Here is a 22,762-nt window from a genome sequence, read left to right on the forward strand (position 1 = left end):
AACACAGCCCAGAACAAAACATAAGGAAGGAAGAAAGGGAGAAACCTCATAACAGAGTAGGAAAATACTGCCAGTATTGGGAATAAACATGTTCATAAAATCCTTGGCATTTTATCTGTCATCGGGGAAGGTTCTGCTTGAATCTCAAATGCAGATGTGTATGCCTGAAGCATTCCCTGAGACTGCTACAGCAAAGCATACATCAATACACTGTAAATAATAATTGCAATTGAATCGACAATGCCCACACTGTCATTTTAAATACCTTGAGCAGAGTCTGTTGAGGGAAATAAAATAAAATTATAAGCTGCTGATGGCATTTATTTATAATTATTTTTACTGCATCACATATTCAATATTTTGAAAAAGCAATGGAATTTCCTCTGTAAACCAAAAAACTGCAAAAAAATATACTGTATCTTTTTTGTTTACTAATTGCTATTATTCTAAGAGTCTGATTTACAAATAAAAAAAAAGGTTATTGAAAATAGTTTTTATTCACCATGCAAACTTTGTCAAAAGCCTGTAAACTGACTGTTATACTTTGGGGAGATGACTTGAAGCCTTTCTAAGAGATGCAATTTTGCCTTTAATTGCAATTTGAACTCAGAATTCAACTAATCAATTCACTAGTCCCACTCACTAGAATTTAGGAGACACCTTGCTTTTCATATTTGAGCCTGGGTATATCAGCAGAAAATTGACATGGGAAATTATTTATACACTTGCATCTACAAGTTCAAAGCGTGTTGTAGAGGTAGTAAGCACAGCATTGATCAAAGCTACCAATAAAGAAATGGAGTGAAATTAAATGCATACCCTCAAACATCTAAATTCCTTTAAAACATTTTCTTTAATACATTGGAAACAGGTTTAACAGGAACTGAGTATTGGTATCGTTAGATGACTTGGTACCTTAAAATTAATAGTGAACATTAATTTTGCAATTTAAAACCTGACCACATGCAGTGTGTTTTTCAGGTTGATGTATTGTTAATATATTAAAGATTGCAAATGCAGTTACAGTCTCCTACTTCCGTACTGCCACATCTGTGTTCTGCAAAGCTGAATGACAAGCAAATTACATGTTTGGAGAATCAGTTTGCTGGCTCTTCAAGCCCATAAACATAGCAGATTGTGCTTTAATTTTGCTGGTTTCACGTACAGCAGATCCATGATTCAATAAGGTCAGCATCATTAGATACATTCTGCAGAGCACAGTAAATGCCCAGAACAAATTTTCACAGCCCAAGGTTTGAACTTAGAAATGCTTTAGGCTGACAAGTACCAAAATTGCTGGGTTTTCTCCAAGTCTCCATTGGAAGCTCTAGATTTCTGACTGCGACAAAGATTGCAGCCATCTCCAAGGAAAAACTCCAGTTTCTGGGAATAAGGCCTTCAGGTCTGTGAATCCCAAGACTGTTGAATGAAACTCAGTCTCTCCTTATAAGTGGGGGATAATTGTCACACTGATCATGGGAAAAATAGAAGCTCATACAAAATGGCAAAACAGTAGGGTATTCTTCCATATCAAATGCTTTCTTTCCTCTTCAGAGGGGAAAATGCAAAATACAGTAAAGTTGCACAGCATTTAGGGATTATATGTATTTTTTAGAATAATGTCTTTACTCTTTTGTTGTCCTCTACACTAGGTTTCCCTAGCAGCAAGGAAAAAATTGAAGTTTTTAAAAATTGGTTTAGATAACAAGAAAAATTGGTAGTTTAAAACTGTCATGATTTTCCTCCCTCTAAGTAGTAAATCATAATCCTGTTATTTAACTATATTAAACCTTCTAAAACTATTGGAAATACAACAGCAGCACGTTGCTTTATTTGTTCGTATCCACAAATAAAATCTGCAATCTGTATTCATATCACCTGTGTATTATGTATATATAATACATTTAAGAAATACATATAACAACAGAGCCTTAAATAGATAATAGTTATTTTCAATGCACTGCATTCAGATCTCTGAATTACCATTATGCAAAATAAATATTAAGAAGAATGTCAGAGCAGAGGTTGGGAAGAATTCTGCAAAGATGAACTATCTCTATTTTGCAAATTTAAACTGCAAATACAACTGCAAAGCAGGGTACACTGTATAAACATGAGCTAATGACAAAAACTAGAAGAAATATTTCTCCAAGCCTCTGATGCATATTACCATTTCAGATAAAGGTTTTCTTGCTCCATACCACCTTCTCCAATATTTTACCCATGTCTTTTCCTACTCAGAAGCCTTTACTCCCAAGTGGACTGTTTTATGACCCTCTACATTTTAGTGTTAGACTTTCGGAGAGATTGAAGTAAAACATTTACCAGCCCTTACTCCTGTTGCCAGCAGCCTAACAACTTTAGACAAACTGTTTCAAAGCCATTACAAATGCTCTGAGAGAAAAAATGTCCTTATGGGGTAACTTCGAAAGGATCAGGATTACAGTTAATGTATCCATCCTCACAAACTTCTAGTCACACACCTGCACAATGAGTTTTGCCAGTAGCTACTGAGACCTGTTCTATCCTCTAAAGAAAAACTACAAAGCCCCTCATAACAAAAAGATACATCATGTGAGTTTAAACATACGGTGTTTTACATCAACTGATATAACCAAATTATCTAGTGAAAAATCTTAGAATAAAGTCACATCTCTGGTTAATGAACCTCTAGAAAAAATAATATCAAGAAATTCACATAAATATAGCTTCATTTTAAGGAATATGTGTAATTAAGAAATAATTAGTAATGACCTGAGTAAACCTGGACAAATACAGCAAGACTCTTATCATTTACATGTTATCAAAACGATGCCAAGTAAAATTTCCATAATACGAGAAGTCTTTTCACATAATGATCTCTAAATATTTATAACTGTAGTCCCCTACACCTCTCTCTCATCTCCTATTATGCACTGGAAAAGATTTAAAGAAGGAAAAAGGTGAACACAGAAAAATCACCTGTTTCTATGAATGTCTTCACCACAAAAGACTAATAAAGGAAAAAAGAAGATTCTTACAGCTCTGCTTGTAATGTGTAGCATTGCCAACTCATACATTTTTATGAGTTTCATTAGTTAGCGGGTTTTCTTGAAGTTCCACCTATTGAGTTCCGTCATATTTTCATTTCACAGAGATAAATATATAAGCGCCAAAAATAACTCAAAAGGTCAGATGATGTGGCTCAAAAAAGTCCAGATTAAAAGGGACTCAATGCATAAATCAAACTCAGGCAAATTTTGGGGCTCTGATACATTTTAAATTCTTGGGACAGGTAACATTTCAGATGGTGAGAGTCAGATCCCTAACGTTCAGCGTGACTGAAGCCTCCACAAATAACTTAGAAATACTGTAATTAAGAAATAATGATAGTGCAGTAGCGATTTCATGCTGTCAAGCATGGAAACAAGATTTCCATTTGACTGCAACAGAAGTGAGATTTGAGCAGAATAGACAAAGTAGTTGTATATAAATCTGTTAAAATATGCTAAGGTTTATGATATCACATATTTGTGTTTATGCTCTGATGTATACTTTTGGACATATTTGTAGGTATTTAATCAAAGTATAGCAGAAAAGCAACCTGCATGCACACCATATATGCAGACTGAAGTGCAGCTGTATTTTTTCATTTTTTGAAGTGCATTGATACATAAATTAGTCCCTTTTTGTTTGATTGGTAAATGTTATCAGTCAGAACTATAGTCGCAAAACATACATTTTCTTAGATTTTATTTCTTGTAAACGCTACAGAGTTCACCTGTGATGCAAGAGAAAAATGGATTCTCTTTATGCTCATGCAGCATGAGTCAATTTGTTAGCTTCAGTATAGCTACAGGGCCAAATTATGCTGCTAGCTATACCCATGGCAAGCTACTCAAAAATACTTAATTACCATCAATGTGGTAACAGAGACACAGTTGATATATTCCAGGGTAGGGGGGGGGGAGGGGGAGAGTCAACCCATAAAGGGTTCTAATTTTATTTCCACAGATGAAAATATAAAGTTTTACTATCACCCACCCACAACTGGTCATCTGCCTCATCTACAGACCTGAGAAACAGATGAATCCTGCAGTGGACTTAAAATACAGCAGTCAAAAATGTCAATAATGGAGACTTTATGTTCAATACTGCCATTTTTCCACAAAGTCCATTACAGACATAGAGAAAATACATAACAATGAACATGCCATAGTAGGGGCCCTATGAAGAAAGTGCATCATATTAGGGCTCCTGAACCTTGGTGCAAGAAAAAGCAGATGCAGAAAGGCTGTATTTTTAAGGTAACTTAACTGCACATTCAACTGTACCATGATATTTAAATGATGAGATTTCTTGTAGCCTAATCCCCCTAATGAAGTTTAAAAAAATGCACAATGGAACAGAATCCAGAAATTGAATCACTAAAGCATGCTTATTTCTTAGTTTTATACAAATTCTTTTTACACATTTTGCAAAAAAGTCATGCCACACCACATTAAAACTTAACTTTGCATAAAAATCACTAACCTGGTTAGTGTTTTTGCCACAAACACATGCATATACAGCTTTAAAACATGGCCCATTATCCTACAACAATTTTACAGAGATCAAGTATTAAAACCACAGTTCTGAAGTCACAGAACTAATTATTATGTAAGGTGTTCTATAATACAGCCCCATTCAGAGGCTGGCCCCTTTTGAGCAGACTGAACTTCGGTGTTGACAGAATTATGTATTAGAATAATTTTTAATAACGTAAATTATAGCAATTTCTAGCCATTCATATACTTCTTTAAATGAATATCCATAATTTGATGGAAGAGAAACAGTCTAAAAAGCATTAAAAATGGACACACCGCCTCAATTTTCCAATTAAATTTCTTAGTATCACATGCCAACTACCTAGGCTCTTCCACAAAAATTGAAGAAAAGATCATGTATTAAGTAATCCAAAGTCAAGGGTTTCCAGAACATAAGTTTACTTACGAACACAGCAGATTAGAATGGATAAAGCAGTACAGCTTTTATGAAGACAGTGGAAGGGTTCTATATAATAACAAAACCAATTTATGCTTAGATGATGGTTATGCATACCCCTAGCAATGCTGTTTATAAAGAGCATGAAACAGGTCAGTATGTCTGAATAAGGAATTGCAGAGAGTATAGGGAGAGTGTAAGTGAATGACATAAAACATCAAAACAGACAGGGGGAGCAGAAAGGTTATGGAATGAAGTTAAAAGCACAAGGAGAAAAAAAAAATGTGAGAAGGTGGAAAATGAAAAGAAGATTGTAGGCGAAGATAAGACAGGTAATATGATTTTTTTCAGGTACATAAAGAACAAGAGGTCAGAAAGGCGACAGCAGGTCCTCTAGCTACAGACAGGAAATTATTTACAAAAAAATATAATGAATTCATTGCCTTAGTTCCCAAAAAAAAGAAAGAAAAAAAATATCATTATTACAGACCAAACCTCAGTTTTCATTTTAAAAAAGGTATAGATTGTTATGGACTCACATTTACAAGATGAAGAACTAGCTATAGAAACCAAGGTCTTTCCAGCAATCAGAATATTAAGATTGTGGTGGGTTGACCTTGGCTGGATGCCAGGTGCCCACCAAGCCACTTTTTCACTCCCTTCCTTGGCAGAACAGGAAGAGGGGGAGAAAATAAGATGAAAGAGAAAGAGAGTTTAATGAAGCAACAGCAAAAGTCGCATGCAGTGAAGCAAAGCAATACAAAAGATGTTGTTCTCTGCTTCCCGAACATCAGCAGGTGATGTTTGGCCACTTCCCAGGAAGCAGGGCTTCAGTAAGCATAGCAGTCGCTCCAGAAGACAAATGCCATAAATAATGCGTGCCCCACCCCCCCACACCATATTTCTCTCAGCTTTTACATTTGAGCAGACATCATATGGTATGGAATATCCCATTAGTCGATTTGGGTCAGCTGTCCAGGCTACGTCCCCTCCCAGGATCTTGCCTACTGGGAAGAAGGCGAAGGGGGGGAGGGTTGGAGTGGCAGCCTTGGTGCTGTGCGAGCACCCGTGTTATCACCACCTTTCCAGCTACCAGCTCAAGCTCCGCGCTGTGAGGGTTGTGATGGGGCTCAGCCAGACCCAATACAAAGATTCTAAACTTTGACTAAATATCTAAATAAGACAGACTTCTTTCTTTATTGGGAGAAGCAAGAGATATGGAGATTTGAGCAACCAAACTTCAAAAAGTATGTATTATAGTCTGAATGTTAATAATGCATTAGGAAAAGCTTAAAGTAGTGCTGCAAAATAACAAGCAAGGCCAGATCTCCAAAACTTTGACTTGAGTCACAGGAAAGGTACTTTAATTCAAAATACACACTGCAAGATTTTTTCAGGCTTAGTAAAATATTAAGAAGCTCAGAACTTGTACACTTTTTGCAGAAAAAAAAACAACTGAAAAATACATCCCTAATGAGAGATGAAAATAGGACCTTCCTTGCCATTCATAAAAACAAGATTAATAGTTTCTGCTTAATCTATAGTTAGTTGACAGAATGCTAATATATCAAAATGGGTTTGAGTAAAGTTTTTGAGCAGATTTCCTTTACCAAGATGTTTGACTCACATCAACAAAAAAAAAAAAAAAAAAAAAGTAAAATATTTCCATCTTCCTTCTAAACTTCTAAGCTGCACCTTTGCATACCTGAGCATACTCAGGCACATCTAGTAAACTGCAGACAAAACCTGTGACAAATTGTACACAGTTGGGAAACACAAAGTTAATGGGTATACAGATTGAAGCTGTAGGAGCCCACATAGTCTTTCCCTCCCCTTTTCTCAGACCTGACATGCTCTTGCTAGAAAGACATAAAACACCAACAGCCTCTGTGAAACTGTCACGTCCATCACTGCATAAGGCTGTGAAAAATTATGAACATTTGCAAGGAAAATGCTTACTATAGAGAAACTTGAGGTGTGGGGAAAGGGCAAAGTACCTTCCTAGGTATTTATGCTGCACCTAGAACAGTGAGCCTTCAAGCAAGTTATTTTGAGGGTTGCTATAATACAAATAGACATGGAAAGGAAATGAACTGATCATGCTGAAGAGTGAAGAAGTATCATGATGATATTTACATGCCTTAAAATGCAATTAATATGTAACAGCAAAAGTAGTTTCACAGGCTATTAACATAATATGACAAAAACATTATTATTCTTGTTTTACTGAACACATCATTATTCTTTCTAGGAATTGTGTTCTATTAGAAAATAATAATAATAATAAGCCAAACAAACAAAACAACCATGAAAACAATTTTTATGTCATTTGTTACTGTCTCAGTAAACTCCCAATTTTTCTTTATTTCTAACTGCTGTGCATTTCTACCTCCCACTCTTCAATGAGAAAATACTAATTTTGCCTGGAGTTTGGAGTTTGCATTATTTTTAACGTGGAAATCCAAGCCCACTACCTTGTCTTGACAGTTATAACTTATAAACAAACCTTTGCTGATTTTTCCCTTTAATGAAACTTCACTCTGTTCCTCCTACAAATGACATGATGGTGCTGTTGAACAGCAGGAATGTCAAAGCCATGAAAGCAGTTATATCTAAGAATAAAGCATATACCCTCCAACAAAACTAACTGTTGACTTTTGTATGCTTTCCACATAAATGATATGAGGATTCTAGTGGCTTCTGAAATGAATCACAGTACCCTGCTGATATATCATAACATTAAGATCTACAGTATGTATTGAATAGACTACAGTAAAAATGAACAAGATACGGTAAACTAGAGAGTTTATATAAAGTAGATATCTTGTTCCCCCAAGACAAAATGGGAGAATATACATAAAAATAACATGAATTTTAACTTCATTTCATGTCAGGTTTTCTTTTTATCCCATTAACCAACCTTAGGAGAAAAAGAGATATTTCCAGTAGCTGGAAATTCCATTTATATCCCAGCTGTGCAAGCAATTATTTAAAATATACTTCTAAGAAATATGACTCTATAAAATTTATATGCTCAAATATTTGATTTATGCAAAGTTATGGTTACCACCTTGTTTTTGACCTTGGTAAACAATCAATGCCAAAAAGTTCCCCAGGAATTCAGAAGTCTGTCCATAAAGATCTCACTGAAGGATCTACACCTTTGCTTCTACTGGGTTTGCCCCTGTTACTACATTTCTGCTCCCAGGTTTGATGACATACCTGTTAACACTTAATCTTGCACTTCATAATCTAAACAGAAAAGAAAAAAAAAAAAGATTCAAGAAATACTAATTATCTTTTAACAAGCCACACCTGTTTTTCTCCATTTTTTTGTCATCCTAATAAAAGTCTTTCTATGTCTAAATGCCTTTGTTACATAAGAACAGGAAGCAACAATTTTTTGACTAATCCATGACTTTTAGTTTTTAGATGAAAAGTGGGATTTTTTAGATTGGTAGATACATTTACTTCATCCTTTCCCCACACAAGTAAGGAGTGCTAAGTCATGAACAATCATGTCAGAAACAAAGTTCAATACCAAGCCAGTATTGTCAGAACAAAGAACAAGTTTCCATAAGATTCGTAGAATCCTCTGTAGCATAATCCTATTTTATGGACAGAATGCTTTATTAGAGATTACAGACAGCAACAGCCACTTGATGAGAGATAAAGAGACATACAGAGCCTCATATCAAGAACCTTAAATTCATTCAAGGCATCTCAGCCAGGCTACACTGAGAAGTTGCACTGGAATAAAGGTGTTGCTGAGGGATGAGATTTGTGTAACTGATGCAGTTCTTTCCCAGTAACAGAACTTGTGTGATCACATGAACACTGCATCAGCCTCACACACCATCAACAGAAATGAAACTTTGCTGCTCCAAAAATTTTGGCCACAGTGAAAGTTTCACAAAGAACATTAACAACAGAGTAATGTTACCCCCAGAGCAGACTATCGTAACTTCTGGCATTTTGATCTTCAAGGTTTGTTGAAGTAGAAGGGATTCCGATATAAAAGTAGAGTTGATCTCTTCTTCCTATATGAAAATGCCTATATGGGAATAATGCCAATTAAACTGAGTTTCAACTATGAATTGACCAATTTCTGATGCTAAGCCTGATGCTGTGCTAACATAGGTTTGCAGAAATTACAGTCTGTGACTATTATATGAACAGAGTACGACTGCTGAGACATAAGTCTCTGTGATAGGTTAAGATTATTATGTCTACCTTCGGATATGGAGCATCCTGCAGTTCCTTCATGTGCAGCCATGACAGAGGAAATTCAGTGTTTTTTCAAGAGGCTTCTCATGTTTTTTTCAGAACCTACCTAGAGCAAATCATTATTTTTAGCATTCATAGTGATGATTTTTCCTCTTTTGCATAGGCGTTATCATCAGCTTGCTTACTGAAAAGTCCATGTAGGGATAGTTAAATTTCAAGTAATGCTGCCAGGCAACAACCTAATGGCACTTTCTCAGTCAGTGTTCATTTTTCTATCTGTAGTCAAAATATGGAATTAATTCAAAATAGTCCTCTCTGAATTTACCTGGTGCTCCAACATATGAATACATTAATGAATGTATATGTAAACTTATCATTATAAAGAAAAAAACCCCTAACAAAACATCTCAAGTATTCTCTACATACACATATGTAACGCAAGCTACAGAGATCATTTTCACTGCCAGAATTTTCAGCTTTATGTCAGTTGATGTAACTACAGCTCATTTATATGAATCAGTTTCCAGCTTATTAATAACAAATCCAATATCTGCACAAGAACTCTTCCCCACCCCCACCCCCAGTGATTTTTTCTTTCTTTTCTCCTTGTTAAAATATCAGGATTCCTCCCTGAAATCTTGTACTCACTCATTATCCCAAGTTTGTTTTTTTTTTTTTTACAAGGTCTAACACACACAGTTTGGTCTTATTGCTGATGCTTAGATTAAATCAAGCACATTTTATTGCAATTGAAACCTCTACAAGACCAAACCCCTCCTGCCACCAAAGGCTGAGTGACTTTTTTTTTTTTTTGGGATACTAGTGGGACATGACTGAAGTCTGACATTCCCATCAACTGGTTTCATCTCAGGTCAGAGCAGATCACTTACACTTCAGACAATTCTGCCACTACAGACAACCCAGATTAAAATACATTTTATACCTATCTTGAAATTAGAAGCAAGTTTGTGGTTTTCCCTCTCAAAGAGAAGCATGCTTCTGTGTGCTGGCTATGCATCTCCACACCACATGGGGCAGAGATTCAATACCAGGTATGATAAATGATTCTGGAAAGGATGTGGCTGCACTAAAGTGGACTTACACAGAAGACAAATTCGTTCCTCTTACAGGATAATTTACAGCTGTTCACTTCTAGTTTTTTGCTACAGTATTACTTTCAAGTATCTGCAAAAATGCATTCAAGTACTTAAAAATCTTTTTCACAAAATACTCTTTGGGTAGTTTTCCTTATGATTGGGAAGCATTCCATTATTTGTTCCATATTTAACATAGAAATAGAGTCCATTAGGACTGCATCATCATCTTAAATATATGCCTCTGTCACAGAAACAACAGTTTCACGTAACCTAAACTGAAGCAGTTCACACTAGAGATTTGATTGCTGTTGATTGGTCTGAATTCTTTATCTTGTTCTCAGTCTACCTGTTATCCAACACGTAAAAACAGTACTACATAGAACGAATACTTCTAATTTGCTTTTCAGGCCTGTTAACATAAGTTTTCTAAATATCTCTGTCTGTCACTACCAGTTGCAAGGTGTCCTTTCACAGAATTGTGATCTGTCATTATAAGAAAATCTGAAAGCTGATTTCACACCTCTGCTTGTTAAGTATTTTCTAAAGCAAATAAAGCTCTTTACCTAAAAAGTAATTAAAACTAACTCTTCATTAACAGTCCAAATTGCCTAGGTAAATTTGGTCACAGCTTTAATTTGCCCACTGTCGCTGAATAGTTTTATCAAGCTTCCTCATTTCATGCTTGCAAAAAATCACTTTCTGATTATTTCTCTTCCACACATATTTACACTTGGCAAGCAGTTATGAAAAAGCCCATCAACAATGGCAACATCCTTTAAAATCTTGAGACTCAATTGAAAGTCCCCTATTGACCAGATGGCTCTTTGCCACTGATGCTTAAGAGGTTACAGAACTGGATTTTACTGCTGCAGGGATTACATGCAGTGATAAGTGACGGGAAACAAGTATATAGAACTTCAGGCTTTGTCCTGTATCCAAGGAATGTCTAACCAAAATTTGATGCATTAACTGCAAAAAGTTAATAGAATATTGTTCCCAGTTCTTCTGAGCCTATCTAACTTCGAGTAAAGAACAAAACATAGTTCTTTTACTTCACAGTTTTTATCATCTTGGTCATGGTAATCGATATATGCAACTCTTTCTGCTTTTACTTGCATGAAAGCATTCTGCTTACAAATACATCATCTACATAAATGTGAGGTTTTGAAAATGAGCTCAGTGTTTTTAATTAACAGATTACCCTATAACCACTGTTTTTCAGGCAGTCTTCACTGGCTCTGTATCTGAAATGTTGTTTCCCAGTGCACTACTGTTTTATCAACACTTAGTACAGACTACCAACTTCATTGGAATCCTTTTGTTCTGTTTCTGCAGATCTTTTTAGAAGCACTTGATTTTTTTGCTAAAAAATGCAACTGAAAACTCATTAATATTTCCGCTCTGTTGGAATCAGAAAAGACTATGGATCTGAAGTGACTCTAGAATTGCAATAGATATCGGCAATTTTTGGATGGTAGGTACCTCAATGATTTGGACTAGAAACTCCATCTTAGGTCTCCCCACCCAGTTCCTTCATTTGTTTTTAAACATCTGCATTTTTCAACACTAATAAATGATTTGCCATTGCATTTTCTGAAATTTCCAACTGGTCTTATTTATTCAAATCTTGAGAGAAAATGAAAGAATATTTTTGAGAGCATATTTGTACAACCGAACACCTTTTGCTCCCACTAAATACGGGCTGTAGGCTACCTGCTTATCTCACCAAGCCAGAAGCAATTCAATAATATGCCCATATTCTGCTTAAGCCCCTTCTTCAGAGCATCATTTAGTAGTTTCATCAACAGGCTGTAGCAAGCCCCAAAATAAAACCATTCAAAGTAAATCCACTGGTTTACTCTGACCCCGGGAACTCCTATCAGGATGTTCTTTATCAAACCTCTTTAGAAGAAAAAAGGAATTACTACACAGTTTTGCCTGTCTGTGCTAGGCATAACAACATCCTTACATCCTCTTGATGTTCTTCATAAACAGCTTTCACTTAAAACTGAAGCTGACTGACATTCTTTGACCTTAAAGCAGGCATCCCACAAAGTTACCCGGACAAGCACACCAGAAGCATCTACTTTTTTTCCCTTGGTAAACACAATTTCATTGGCATAGTTCTATACACATAAGAAAAAAATAATACTAATGGCTAATCTCAATGTAGTGGCTTTTGGACTTTTGCTGTGTCACCCAGCCTCCAAATGTGCAGGAGAAAGGGCAGCAAAAAGCAGAATTTCAAACACTTAATGAAAACAACTACAACACATTTTTAGATTAAATATTCTTAGCTAATTTAAAACATTTTGTGATGCATGGATAGTAAAATCTGCAAAGTTCTACGAAATACTGCAATCACAAAAGCTCTATTTTTTGCCCTATAAATATTTTTTTAGTTCTTATCCTGAGTGTACATGAACTAGGCATAGAAAATAAATCAGTGCTCATGCACAGCACCCTGTCTGTGTAGCTGGAAGGATTCAAACAGATTTCATGTTTTTATTCTTGCCCCACCACTGATAGTATGATGACTTGCAAAGAACTTTTATTTTTTCATGGAGATCTATCTATTCTTTCCTTGTTTGTCCTTTGCTTTGAACTTTGTCTTTTAAGGCATCAATACTGGGCAGGGGGGAGCTACAACAAAACCAGAAAACAGAAACACTTGAGAGAAATTTAAGGGTCTTTCAGGTAATTCATCTTTCCATGCACCAAGGAAATCAGAGGGAAAATCCTGCTGCCTTCCTGACACCACGATACATCTTTATTGGAAAACAATGGGCTGGATTCAAAGGCAGGCTAATCAAATTGAGGGTTCTCCTACATAACTTTTTCAACTACATTTTGCACAACAGGATGCCAGTGAGCATGCTGAGCAGAGTGCTATATAACAGGTTAGAAAGCACTACAGCCTATAAGGATATGCATTCACATTCCTCTGGATAATCTACCACACTGCACTATTTGTATATAACTTTCATTGCTTCAAAAAGGCTCCTCTAGGGAAATGTTTTTGCCTTAATTTAAGCGTATACTTTGTCAGATCATAGGAGGGCCATTTGTGGTTTGATGCATTAGGTTGAAAAGACTACTATGATTTTCCAGTAAAAAAATATGCAAGGTGTATACTGAATACATTAAAGTTGAAAGCCACTGATAAAATAAGAAACAGCTGGTAAATGAAGACAAGGAACAGTGTTAAAAAGAGAAACTGCAATGTTTTTCTTTTAAGAAGGACATCAGTAACTACCATAAATCCTATGCGAGTGGTTAACATACATTTCACTGTAGACCCGGATGAGAAATAGATGTTTAAGTGTTGAAAACCAACATATGATAAATTTTAACAGTACTGTTTGAGCAAGTATGACTAGTCATCTAACTGGCAAACTCTTCCAGAGGAGGAAAGAAACAGCATTGAAAGTACAAGTAGTGATTACTACGCTGCAGAAGACAAAACGTAGCGGTCAGGGATGGCAGTCAGAACTGCCACCAGAGCCTGTGCCACCCACATGAGCTGGAATGCTGTGTGCTCACTGCTCACATGAGGATACAGATGTCGGTCCCCCATGCTGTGGCAGAAGTGGCAAGATGCAAATGTACTAACCATTTCATGTTTTGAATTCTGCTGCTCATCTGTATTGAAGTGGCCAGACACAACTTATCTGATTGTACATTTCAAGAGCTAGAATGAAAACATGAATTGACATATCTTCTATTTATACTATGCACTTCAGGACATTGTGGTGCAGCTACTTTGCAGATTTCAGGGATCATTTATTAGAATTTCAACGGGGAGAAACACAGCATTTATTGACAAGTAAAGGCATCTTTAGCAAAATCTTTGTAGGAGACTTACATTTGACAGAGATTTATCTGCTAATATTTTCATATTAACAGAATCTTCTTTATCTCTGCTAAAAGATACACATTACTAAAAATGGAGTTGAATAGTATATTCCATTGACAGCTTCATAACAAAAAAGAAGTATAACCATGTAGTACCTTAGTAGCAACTTCCTGAAAAAAAATCTTCTTTTGTCCAAACATAATTTTGTATTCACAATTCAAATGCATACAAGATGTTCAGACAGTATTTTGACTAAAGATAAATGACAGAAATTACATGCAGAAAGCAGAGTAGAGTTTCGATTGCACGTAAAAATAAACACATTTACCATTTCCAAAGGACAAATGCTTCTTTTGGGAATTTTATAGGACAGCACCTGCAATTTAGTCTTCAATAACTGCAGCCCTTTCAAAAGCAAATATGCATTCAAAAAATATATGTTATCAACACAGAGGCAGAGATCATTTAGCTATGAGTACTCACCTCATAATTGGCAATTGCTTCTCTATCAAGGGCTCGGGTCACGGAGACATCCCCACTGATTTCATTGATTCTAAAAATTCCTTTTGGATCTTGATCTACTCCCTTTCCAGAGAGTCGAAACTTTGCTCCCTCTGTCCCTTCACTTCTGATGACCTGCGAGGCAGAAAACCAGAAGTTACAGACCATATTATAAAAACTTTAAAAATCATTATGAAACTACATAAGCCATTTCAATCTTTTACCTAATGATGAGGTATATTCCCTGCCAATAATATATAACTATAAAATATAGTTCATTATAATAATGTAACATATAACCATAAATTATTGTTTCAGTCATTCAGAAAACGCTGTACAATTCTTATGTTAAACTCTGGAAAAGCTACTCATGTACTTAACTGGTTCCCAGCCTATCTTTACTATCTTCTATTTCACTGCTTAAAGTTTCTATTATCCTATTGCTACTGTATTCGTTCTACATCTAGAATTTGACATTTTATTTAATTCTGTTTAGTTTTTCAGTTAAATAGATTAAACAGCTACAAACTTAAAAAAAAAAAAGCAAGCAAGAAAAAAATATGTGTTCCACTGAGCAGCATAAAGCGTACTTATTTCACAACAACCCTTACAATACCAGAGAGCCATTGCACATTATTTTCCAATTAGTCAGGCTGTTTTATTAGCCATCATAAAGTCATTACAAAATAGACTTATTTCAGATCGTTTTTTTTTTCCCCTGTTCCCCTTTACACTGCTCCTTTCCCAGGATTTTAAACGAAGGGGAAAAAACTCCTCATGAAAACATCTGGGTATCCTGGCCCGAACCCTGCTTAGTCACACAGTTGGAATTCTTCCACTTTCCAAATTTATGTGTATATTTTTATATATATATCTATATCTCAGAATTTCCTTGTTACTATCACAACCTTATTTCCCCATAAGAAAACAAACATCCCTAAAAATCGCATTTCAAGGCTATCTCATATAAGTGACAGTAGCATATAGCATATATTGCAGAGATAAACAATGTTTGTTATAAGCTACATGCTTTGCAAATTTGTATTTGTACAATAGAATCTAGAAGGTTTATAAATTAATCTTGCCCTTTAAGGCTGACAATCTTGCCAAGATACTCCTCTCTTTTGCTGTTTCATGTTCTTTTGTTTCTAAATATTTTATATTGCTAATATTTCTACAGAAACATTAAGTCAAATATATGCTGGTCTGAATTACAGCTCAGGAAGAGGAAAGGAAAAAGTGGCCTTAGAAATCTGGACCTCTTCCCATTTTGAGACAATAAATATGCAGGGTGTTTAATAACGTCCCTGAGGAAATACATGTTTGTTGCCCTGTTGCTGTGGGTTCAGCAACACTGGTTTGCAGATTACTGGGCAGAGAGATTTTGACTTCACTCCATAATTGTTATTCCTTTATTTTAATTGAGGGAAAAATGGCCACAAGTTATGAAATAGGAAAACAGGAGTCCCAAAGATAAAGTTTCAATTCTCAAACCCTTTGGGGAAGGGAGAAATTTCAAAGTAAAAACTCGTTTCACCTTTTTTTCCTTTCTCCTTCCAAGTCAGAAACACTAATGGATGAAGTTTTCTTTTCATGTATTTTTGAGTATGTCATGCCAAAACACAGAGACAGACAACACTGCAGATGACAAAAGGGCAAAGTAACTTTGTAACTTCAGGTTTTGTGATGAAACTGAAACTTAACAGTTCCTACTGAAAAATTACCTGCTGTTCAGTTCATTTTCTAACCAATCTCTGGTATTTTTTACAGCAAGACTAAAAATATGTGTTTTTCTTAACATAAAGCTATGCTTACAATTTTTCAATGTCACGACCATTGCTCACTTTTGTAGGGAAAAGATGAACCGATCATCTTCTGCCCTGATTTCTGAGACTTACAATACAAGTGCATCTTCCCATCCAATATAAGAACAGTGATTTGAAAGGCCTGAAGTCAGCCACAGGCCAGCATAAAAATCTAATTCAAAGGCACCTACACAACAGCCATTTCTACCATAGCCTTCAAACATTACCCAACTGTTTACCACGAATTTAAGATGTAGTATAAGCACAACGCCCCAGTTCTAACAAGCGACAGAAAGAAAGCAAAACAAATAATGGGCTCTGCAAGGGAACTTAACAGAAAAATTCCAGATAATCACATACAGAGCTTTCTCCAGACTAGATAGAAAAGCAGGTGTATTAAGAGTCCCTGCAAACCTGACCAGAGGAAAAATTTGTTCTTAACTCTAAATCTGGCAAAGATTTTAACCCTGAGGTTGGTGGCAAGACATCCCAATGTGGTACCTAAAAGTTTTGTACTCCTTGGAGTTATGACACATCCCATATCTCACCCTTGCTTTAGCTGTAAACCACTCTTCAGTTTATAATGTATAGGACCAACAGAGTTACCAGACAGCAGAATTTTTTCTAAATGACTAAATGTGTCCATTTTAAAGCTTCAGAAAGCCGTCACATTCATGGTGCAAGTATGTACAGACCTTTCTCTCCTATCTATTTGCCCATCTATGCATCTAGTTACAGCACAGCGATTTATGCTTGGTATAGTAATAAGAAGCCCAAGTTAAAGATCCTCTATGTGCCACTGCATCTTTTATTCCAGAGCAATGATGGTCGCACAAAAAGTAATTTTCAGAAATAAGATCCTTTAAAAAGTTTAATTAGCCACAAGAGGGAGCTATAAACTCCCAGGAATGTAAGGAAAAACATTAACATCTCCTAATTAAGATCCTTATATAATGGCTGCATAGTTCAAAGAAAGTGCATTTCCCAGTTCACACTAAGCTCAGTACAATGAAAAGTTTAATAAAAAAACAGGCTTAATTTGCCATATGGTTTGATGCTTTAACAAGAGCAAAGAAGAAAGAACAGGAAGATTGTCTGACATCTCCTCTGGCAAGACTGCTATTCAGAACACTGTCATAAACACAGCACTGTTCATATGAAAACTTCCTAGCTTACAATGTATTTACACAGCGATGCTTTCTCAATTTACTGGCTGGGAAAAAACAAGGCCAGATTATTTCTGCTGGAATGTTTACTTTGGGATGTCATTTTTATGTTTCTAAAACACGTAAATTACTTTCCCACAGTTACTACTACCTGAAACCCAGACAGAAACATTTATTTCTGTAATTTATTCACAGCTCTTGGAACTTCAGTGCAGGTTATAATATTGAAAATGTCTGCATGATATGACAGTGGCCATGCATCACATATAGACTCTTCATTCTTAGGAAATGGTCCAGTTCAGGTAGCATAGACCCAAGCATCCATGTACTGAGGACAGGGACAAGGCAGCGTCCTGGTTTCAGCTGGGACAGAATTAATTTTCTTCTTAGTAGCTGGTGCAGTGATGAGTTTTGGATTTGGTGTGAGAACAATGCTGACAGCACGCTGGTGGCTTTGATTGTTGCTGGGTGATGTTTGTACTAAGCCAAGGACTTCTAAGTTTCTCAGGCCCTGCCAACGAAAGGGCTGGAGGGGCACAGGACATTGGTAGGGGACACAGCCAGGAGAGCTGAACTGGCCAAAGGGCTATTCCATACCATATGACGTCAAGCTGAGTATATATAAGCTGGGGGAAAAGGAAGAAGGGGGGACATTCGGCATTATGACATTTGTCTTTTCAAGTAACCTCTATGTGTGATGGAGCCCTGCTTTCCTGGAGATGGCCGAACACCTGCCTGCTGATGGAAAGTAGTGAATTAATTCCTTGGTTTGCTTTGCTTGTGTGTGTGGCTTTTGCTTTATCTCAATCCACAAGCTTTCTCACTTTTACTCTTCTGATCCTCTCCCCATCCCACTGTGAGGAGAGTGAGCAAGCAGTTGCATGGTGCTTAGTCGCCGGCCAGGGTTAAACCACAACAGCAGGCATACTTAATCTTCCCCCCACTTTCTACCTATTTCATTTTTCTAGTTCTGATCTGACAGTCCAGAAGAGATTTGACTTTGCGTGGGCAGGATGCATAGACACAACAGATTCCAGCTGAGCATTCCACTAAAACAGACTCTTGAGGGCTATTTCCTCACCCAGGACCCAAAGGACAGTATTTGATGTAGACTTAGACATCACTCACTTCCCCACACCTGATAACACTTTCCAATGTCAAGGGTACATCAGAGAATAAAGGTATTGAAAAGTGAAGCAATCCATGCTAGCCTTGTCAGGACCACCAAGACAAACCAGTATTTTATTTCTTTTTTCCAAAAAGGCGGAGACTGTACAATTCTGCCTAACTAAAAGACACTTTGAAGAAAACAGAGTGTTACTTAGCTGACAGGATCTGGTTTTTGCTGAACCCTGGCCAAAACTTATTTACCAAGTGCTATTTTTCAGCTGACATTACGTATCCCTTCCAGCTCAACTCATTTCAGCAATGTGATCCCCCTGTTGTTACGGGTTTATCATGAAAGTAAATCAGAATACTCCCAAGAGAGAAAGAAATACTGAAGTACAGAAAAACCACACTTCCCCCAGAGTAAGACTTCACAGTTCTGCAACCCCAGCAAATCTGTCCTTAACAGCACCATCCCAGTTTACCAGTTTCATTCTTTATAAAGTATTTGCCTCAACCACTTCCATAATTTCTTAGTTCTCTACACCATCTGAATTTGAGATGCACCATATCAGTTTCACCTTTCAGTCAGAAAACAAATCCCACCCTCAGACAGGAATATTTAGGTTGTACCCCAGTACTTTTCATTTCAGAGCATTACACACTCTCTCGTGGGGGGTTTTGGGGGGCAGTGGGGTGGTGGTGGTATTTAGTTTTGGAGTTTCTCTCCCCTAGTCTCCTAGAATGCACATTTATCTGCGGAATACTTAGAGGTGAACTATTTTTTCCTTTAATCACTATGCTCCACAGACTGGTTTAGGCCCATTGTTTAGATATCTTAAACATATTTAAACAGACACTTCCTGTCCGGCCATACTGAAAATCACTCTTTGCAGTCAGAGGCTCCCTCTGCTCCATACTAACTCCAATAATCTTTCAACCAAAACAAATGCCAAATATTCCCATCATTATTCAAAAGCACTAACCAACAGAAACTGCTTCATTACTATAAGATAAACATACATAGACCATGGTTAGAAAGCAATTTATATAATTTGCTGAGTTTAATAATTTATTACATCTATTGGTTCTCGATACTGCTAGCCAATTAATTAAATACTAGATAAATCGGTTAAGCATGGGAACCAAATTCTGCTCTTTGACAAAGGGAGACATGCTAGCCAAATCTGACCTTTGCTTTCTCTCTGACTAGGACTTTCTTCCAAATTCATTGAGTATACAGGTGATAGCCAAGAACACCCAGGTGACTTATTCACATAAGTGAAAACAGAAATTATAAAGCTTCTGTAAGCAGCTATATCCTTCGTTGATGATAATTGGGGATAAAACAATATACTATAAGACAGTAGATATTTTAGGTAACAGTCTTCTTGTTCACATAGTAATCCTTACTATTAGCTTAATTAGATCACCAATCAAAACACATCCGGACAGATGCCCATCCTGTATGTTATCCAAAACACAAGCTAAATTAATATAGACACATATGAACAATATTTGCAAAATTCAAGTACACAACAGAACAAAACTTCAGCAAATAAAGATACTTATACAATACAAAAATGCAGGCAATGCCACAGTTCTAAATCTCAAAACATTTCCAGATCACTTTTCAATCTCCAGTCTATGAGGCAAGATTTTCAAAGCTGTATAAATCTCCTAGACCATGTGCTTTCACTGCAAAGCTTAAACCAACCAGTCAACCAATCACTCAAATTCTAATATTTACACTTGCACTGGAACAGTACTCCAGAAACCACAAGCGCAGAATGAAAAGGGAAATGTGAGCAGCAATATGAATACACAACACTGACCCAACCTCCTATGACAGCTGAGGTAAAGGAACACAAAGTCAAGGTGAACAGTTTGGTTTCTGGGGGAACCACAGCTGGTGAAAACTACTTGTAGAACAACAGACATTGCTTCTGTGTCATCAACTACAAAAATATTTTGCTTGATGCTGTTGACATTCCTAATAAGAAAATATATATATATCTCCCAGACTGAAAAATCTATATACACAACAGACTTAACTCAGTGAAGAAAGCCATAATTCAGTTATTTTAAACTTCAAAAATGTATTTTCTATGCCAGATCCCCAAGACTCAGTTTTAACTAGGTGAAACACATAACTGAAGCGTGTCTGAATTTTGCACTTCATTGTACACTTCAACATATTCAGTGGCCACTGGACAAAAGTACTATTACAAGATTAGTCAGTACTTATTTACATTCTTTCTCATTGCTTTCTTAAGTTTCTTATGAACTACCAAAAAAAGTTCCTCAAACAGGGGCATGTACTATTACAATTGTGCATCTGTAAACTAAAGACTTTTTAATAGCTGTATCAAATTTCTAAGGCGTTGAGTACGGGGTGTACTAACACCTTAAATGTTGAAACTTTTATGCCAACTGTCAGAGATCTAACATTGAAATAAAGAAATAACCAGGAGCTGAAATTAAATGAATTATGAAAATGAAAAATCATACACCGATATGGTGTATTCTCAAGAGATTTTTTTATTTTTTAGCATCTTAACTAAGAGCTTTGTATGGAAAACATTCCAGGAAGTGTCAAATTTAGGAACAACATTGTGAGAACTAAAGCATATAGTTGTAGCATATTTTTGATGCACATTTGCAAGGCTGGTTGGCGGCTGCAAATGGTACAAATGTTCCTTGCCTGGAGCAATCCAGACAAAACTACATGAATACTCTTATCAGCTATCTCAGGTATTGAGAACTTTATGTATGTTAAAAAAATTGAACTCATATTGCTTGAAATACAGATGATATATATAGGTATTTTGTTGGACTGGGGCTTTACTTCCTATAGAAGTTACTGTACCAACTATTATTTCATATACACCAGTGCAAATGCAATGTTTTAGTAACTAATAAAAACAACTCTAAATCTCAAGTTTGAGAAGTTTAATAAATTTTATAGACAAATATTTCAACAAAATATCTTAATGGATGAAATTAATATATTGAAAACTAGTGAAGCTGTTTCACCACCAGTGCTCATTTTTTGAGATATTTTTACAATAATCAAAAAAATAGGGTGTTTTATATTCAACCAAAAGAATAACTTCTCAGCATAATGGTGTTTTATCATAATTATGCATAAACATCTACAAAATTCAGATCAATTTTCTAGTAGGATGTACAGGTGTCCAAATTAAACACAATGAATTCATGCATGTGGAAGCCCTGTGAACCAATGGATCCCTTCAGCCTGAGGTTCATTATCATAGCTGTACTCAGATGCAACAATTGCCCTTGAAGAATCAGTTGTAGCACAGGGGCCTGCAGGTTTCATGTACAATTGCAACATATTTGAGGATTTTAACCAATATAAATAGCTAACAGTGAGAATTTGCTCATAGATCGAAGTAATTCGATGAACACATCAAGATGTGCATTATATTTTGTAGCAGGTTCCTTTTAATTTATGAAGAGCAAAGGATTCATTAAAAGTAATTTTCACTTCCCCTTTTCTTAAGTAATGGTTGATTTCACATATATATCTGCAAACTCTGGGTTCAGTACACAACAACATCTTCCTACTGACAGCACAGAATTTGCAAACAGTTTTTCATAATCTCAGAGGAAAAAGACTTAGAAGTATTACTTGTCACAGAAGGCCTGGATATTTCACTGGCTGACCTGGCCTTTCAGCAGCCATCCGATCACCACATTTTAATTGATGCTTAAGTTATCAACTTGCAACAAAACCTGTTAGTTGAAGGAATTTGAGGACGACTGTTTCTTAAGTGACAGCCAGAGTGGCTCAAAAGCTATGGTCAGTTGTTTGGAAAAATCTGACTGTGATTGACAATACTAATGAAGAACTCTAAGGATGCCCTTAAAAAAAAAAAAAAAAGGATATTCTGGTTTATAGAGGTGCTTTATTGCACATTTATCACAAATCTAAAAAGGCAAAAATGCAGAGACAACATTACAACATTTAATGGTTTTTAATTGCAGTAATTCAGGACCTAAAACAGAATACATAAC

General features: G+C 36.1%; 1 protein-coding gene across 2 annotated transcripts in view; it reads right to left on the reverse strand.

Annotated features, from left to right (window-relative positions):
* The window catches only part of CDH13 (cadherin 13), a 509,494-nt gene that overhangs the window by 255,451 nt on the left and 231,281 nt on the right, over positions 1 to 22,762 (reverse strand). For both annotated transcript variants that reach the window (XM_056360499.1, XM_056360498.1), the window contains exon 5: positions 14,626 to 14,778. In XM_056360499.1, the coding sequence (XP_056216474.1) occupies positions 14,626 to 14,778 (153 nt within the window). The remainder of the gene's footprint in view (positions 1 to 14,625; positions 14,779 to 22,762) is intronic.

Source organism: Falco biarmicus, chromosome 15, assembly GCF_023638135.1.
Source record: "Falco biarmicus isolate bFalBia1 chromosome 15, bFalBia1.pri, whole genome shotgun sequence".
In the NCBI taxonomy this organism is placed as follows: domain Eukaryota; kingdom Metazoa; phylum Chordata; class Aves; order Falconiformes; family Falconidae; genus Falco; species Falco biarmicus.